The sequence below is a fragment of the Malus sylvestris genome, chromosome 12 (assembly GCF_916048215.2).
Source record: "Malus sylvestris chromosome 12, drMalSylv7.2, whole genome shotgun sequence".
NCBI classification, from domain to species: Eukaryota; Viridiplantae; Streptophyta; class Magnoliopsida; order Rosales; family Rosaceae; genus Malus; species Malus sylvestris.
The window spans coordinates 9458828-9462454 of NC_062271.1; the positions used below are offsets into that span (position 1 = coordinate 9458828).

The window sequence follows — 3627 nt, forward strand, 5'->3', positions numbered from 1 at the left end:
AAAAAAGACAAGCTAAACCTACAATATCAAAACCCTTCTCCTTCTACTTGTTTCTCTTCGACGCTCTCCGTCTCCGCTGTTGCCGCAAAAACCAGGAGCTCGCTCACTGACCATGGCGGAGTACGACCTAACTCCGCGCATTGCGCCCAACCTCGACCGGCATCTGGTTTTTCCCCTCCTCGAGTTCCTGCAGGAGCGTCAGATGTACCCAGATGAGCAGATCCTCAAGGCCAAGATCGAGCTCCTTAACAAGACCAACATGGTCGACTACGCCATGGACATCCACAAGTCCCTCTATCACACGGAAGATGTTCCCCAAGGTGAAATATATACACACCCATTATGTATTTGTATGTGTTTGTTTGTGGGAATTTTTGTATATATAGGTCTGTGTGTGCTTGTATGTGCGCTCCCATTAGGTGTTTGACAATTTGTCTCTGTGGATGTTTAGATATGGTGGATAGGAGGGTAGAGGTCGTGGCTCGCCTCAAGGCTCTGGAGGAATCGGCTGCGCCCCTTGTTAATTTCTTGCAGAATGCCGCCGCGGTTCAGGAATTGAGGGCTGACAAGCAATACAATCTCCAGATGCTTAGTGACCGTTACCAGGTTGCCCCAATTTCTTTTTTCCTATTAACTTTTAAAACCCAGGAGTAGAAGCAACCAATTTGATATGGGTAATAGCATATGCAGCTTAATATTGCAAGTATTTGCGGATGTTATCTTAGAAAAGATTGCGTATTTAAATGTAAAAAGGTCTAATTTTTGTGTGGTTAACATTACTTTTATTGGACAAAGAGATTTGGTTTGTGTTTTCTTTTTGGCTTTTTGTTCTTTTGGTTTGGCATTAGTTTTAACTTTCATGGCATGGTTGTATGAACAGATTGGTCCACAACAGATCGAGGCGTTATATCAGTATGCAAAATTTCAGTTTGAATGTGGTAACTACTCTGGTGCTGCTGATTATCTATATCAGTACAGGGCTTTGTGCACAAACAGTGACAGGAGTCTGAGTGCATTGTGGGGAAAGCTGGCGGCTGAGATATTGATGCAGAACTGGGATATTGCCCTTGAAGAGCTTAACCGCTTGAAAGAAATCATTGATTCAAGGGTTTGTTATTTTTTTCACTTATCGACTTGTTTATTTAAAGGTGTATTATTTTTTTCTTTTGAGTTCCATTATAAAGGTGGATGATTTCTGTTGCAGAGTTTCAGTTCACCTATGAATCAAGTGCAAAATCGAATATGGTTGATGCATTGGAGTCTCTTCATATTTTTCAACCATGATAACGGGAGAACACAAATCATTGACCTGTTTAATCAGGACAAGTATGTCATCTGCCCTTACTGATTTGACTGTTTTGGTTTCACTCTACATTTACCTCTTGCTTTACCAATTGCTAAAACAACCCGGAATTCATTCGCATCTCTTTTCTTATCACCGTCTACTCCTAAAAGCTTAGAACTTTCGAATCATCTTTGGTTCTAATTGATGTATTTATACCCTTGATCATTCATTTGACACTAACGGGACTGCTACTTCTGCTCTGGTATTGAGCTGTAAATGTGACACCCCGTGCTTTTGTTCTCGTAACATTAATAATTGTTTGCCTCTACCATGTGGATGGTGTCAGCATATTGTTCTGAACAGGATACATTTTATAATGCATTCTTGAAATGTTTGGAAAAAGAATATGCTTATTAATGTACAATCCTAGTAGCTTACATAGTTGAGATGCCATTAAGTTAGTGGTTTTATCATTGTATTAGACAGTATGGATATCCTTTTGAGCTTCATGCTATGAAACATAGACATTCCCTATGGAAAATTGAGTTCTAGTGAATACCAAGTGACTTGGTATTTTATACTTATTTCCTGATAGAAATGTTTGATTTTTTTTACAGGTATCTGAATGCCATTCAAACCAATGCTCCCCATCTTGTGCGTTACTTAGCCACTGCATTCATTGTCAATAAGAGGAGGAGACCTCAGTTCAAGGATTTTATAAAGGTTATTCAACAGGAACAACATTCTTATAAAGATCCCATCACCGAGTTTTTGACATGCGTTTATGTTAATTATGACTTTGATGGTGCACAAAAGAAGATGAGGGAGTGTGAAGAAGTAAGTGCCTGATAACCCTTGACATGTTTCAGAATTCAAATTCCACTTTTTTCGACCCTTGCGTAACTGAGCTGACCATTTCATTGTAAATTTGCCTTCTGCTATATCTCAATTCCTGCTTGAAAACTTGATTTGCATTATCTCTGTCATCTAGGCCCATGACTATTGATTTGAAAATGTGGGTTGTCTGGCAATGTAGGTAATTTTGAATGATCCTTTCCTTGGAAAACGAGCAGAAGAAGGGAATTTCTCTACTGTACCACTGAGGGATGAGTTCCTTGAAAATGCTCGCCTATTTATCTTCGAGACATACTGTCGTATACATCAGCGCATTGACATGGGGTAAGTAATTTCTTCTATGAGTTTGGCTGTGCCCTTTTTCTTTGTTAGACATCATTATTCTGATTTCTATATAAGAAAAGGAAAATAGTAGAAAAGTTCTGTAATTCACCATGCGAAGTGGTATATGATTAAGTCATATGTCAGAGTACACTTTCGTTGCTTCTTTTTATCTTTATTAAGACTTTCATAGAAGTATTGTGACTAGGCACATTTAAAGTCATATTCCTTTAGATTTTTAGGTGCAATTTGACCGGTCTGTCAACATATTTATTTGTTCTTGTCCCAGAGCTTGGGAGATACGAGTAATGTGTGTAGGGGTTTTTGCTGGGTTCAAAATGTTGGTGCATGCCTTTTGTTTTTCATATGTAGTGTGTACGAATGATATCTTGTCTTTTATAGTTTTGTAGAATTTTTCGGGAACCTAATTGACTTATTGTCTATTACTGGACGTATTTCTTTTTTGTTCTTAGAAAAAAAAAAACATTCTTCACTCTTTTCAGTTGCTAAATCTAATAGAATCGTGGTTTCGCAGAGTGCTTGCAGAGAAATTAAACTTAAATTATGAGGAGGCTGAGAGATGGATTGTGAATCTAATTCGGAGCTCAAAGCTTGATGCCAAGATTGACTCGGAGTCAGGAACTGTTATCATGGAACCTAACCATCCGAATGTGTAAGTTCATTGACGTAGACTGAAATTTATAACAATTAACTGCCTGTTTTTGTTCTTGGATCAGTTGTCTTTATGCTTCATGCCCGTTTTTAATGTATTACTTAAATGGTTTTCAGGTATGAGCAACTGATAGACCACACAAAGGCATTATCGGGGCGTACTTACAAGTTGGTTGGTCAGATTCTGGAACATGCACAAGCACAGATTGCTCGTTGAATTTTGACGGTGAATTTTATCTGAAATTATTAGTTTTCATTTCCTTGATATCCAGAAATTCTCCGAGATTTTGTTGACATGTAACTGAAGTCTGAGTGACCAGAAAAATTTTGAATTTTAGTAATGAAGCTGTGCTCAGTACATGTCGAGATTTGTTGGATCAAAATGTAATTTCATTTCGAGCTTATGCTCCCGTTTGATCTTGTTTGCTATTTTCCTTGTAAGGATGGTTGTAGTTTAACAAGAAATTCGATGACTTTATTCGATTTTCGTGGAA

General features: G+C 38.1%; 1 protein-coding gene across 1 annotated transcript; it reads left to right on the forward strand.

Moving 5' to 3' along the window:
* On the forward strand, positions 1-3627 carry LOC126592932 (eukaryotic translation initiation factor 3 subunit E). Its single transcript, XM_050258736.1, has 8 exons — positions 1-320; positions 452-606; positions 881-1108; positions 1205-1326; positions 1903-2122; positions 2322-2464; positions 2997-3134; positions 3251-3627. Exons 1-8 carry the CDS (start codon positions 113-115, stop codon positions 3348-3350), a joined length of 1314 nt encoding a protein of 437 aa, XP_050114693.1. The 5' UTR covers positions 1-112; the 3' UTR covers positions 3351-3627.

Excerpts from the sequence above, each read along its gene's own strand:
- LOC126592932 (XM_050258736.1), top strand. The coding sequence starts at position 113 with ATGGCGGAGTACGACCTAACTCCGCGCATTGCGCCCAACCTCGACCGG. Across the intron at positions 2,465-2,996 it reads CATCAGCGCATTGACATGGG|AGTGCTTGCAGAGAAATTAA; the intron begins GTAAGTAATTTC and ends GTGGTTTCGCAG. Across the intron at positions 3,135-3,250 it reads GAACCTAACCATCCGAATGT|GTATGAGCAACTGATAGACC; the intron begins GTAAGTTCATTG and ends AATGGTTTTCAG.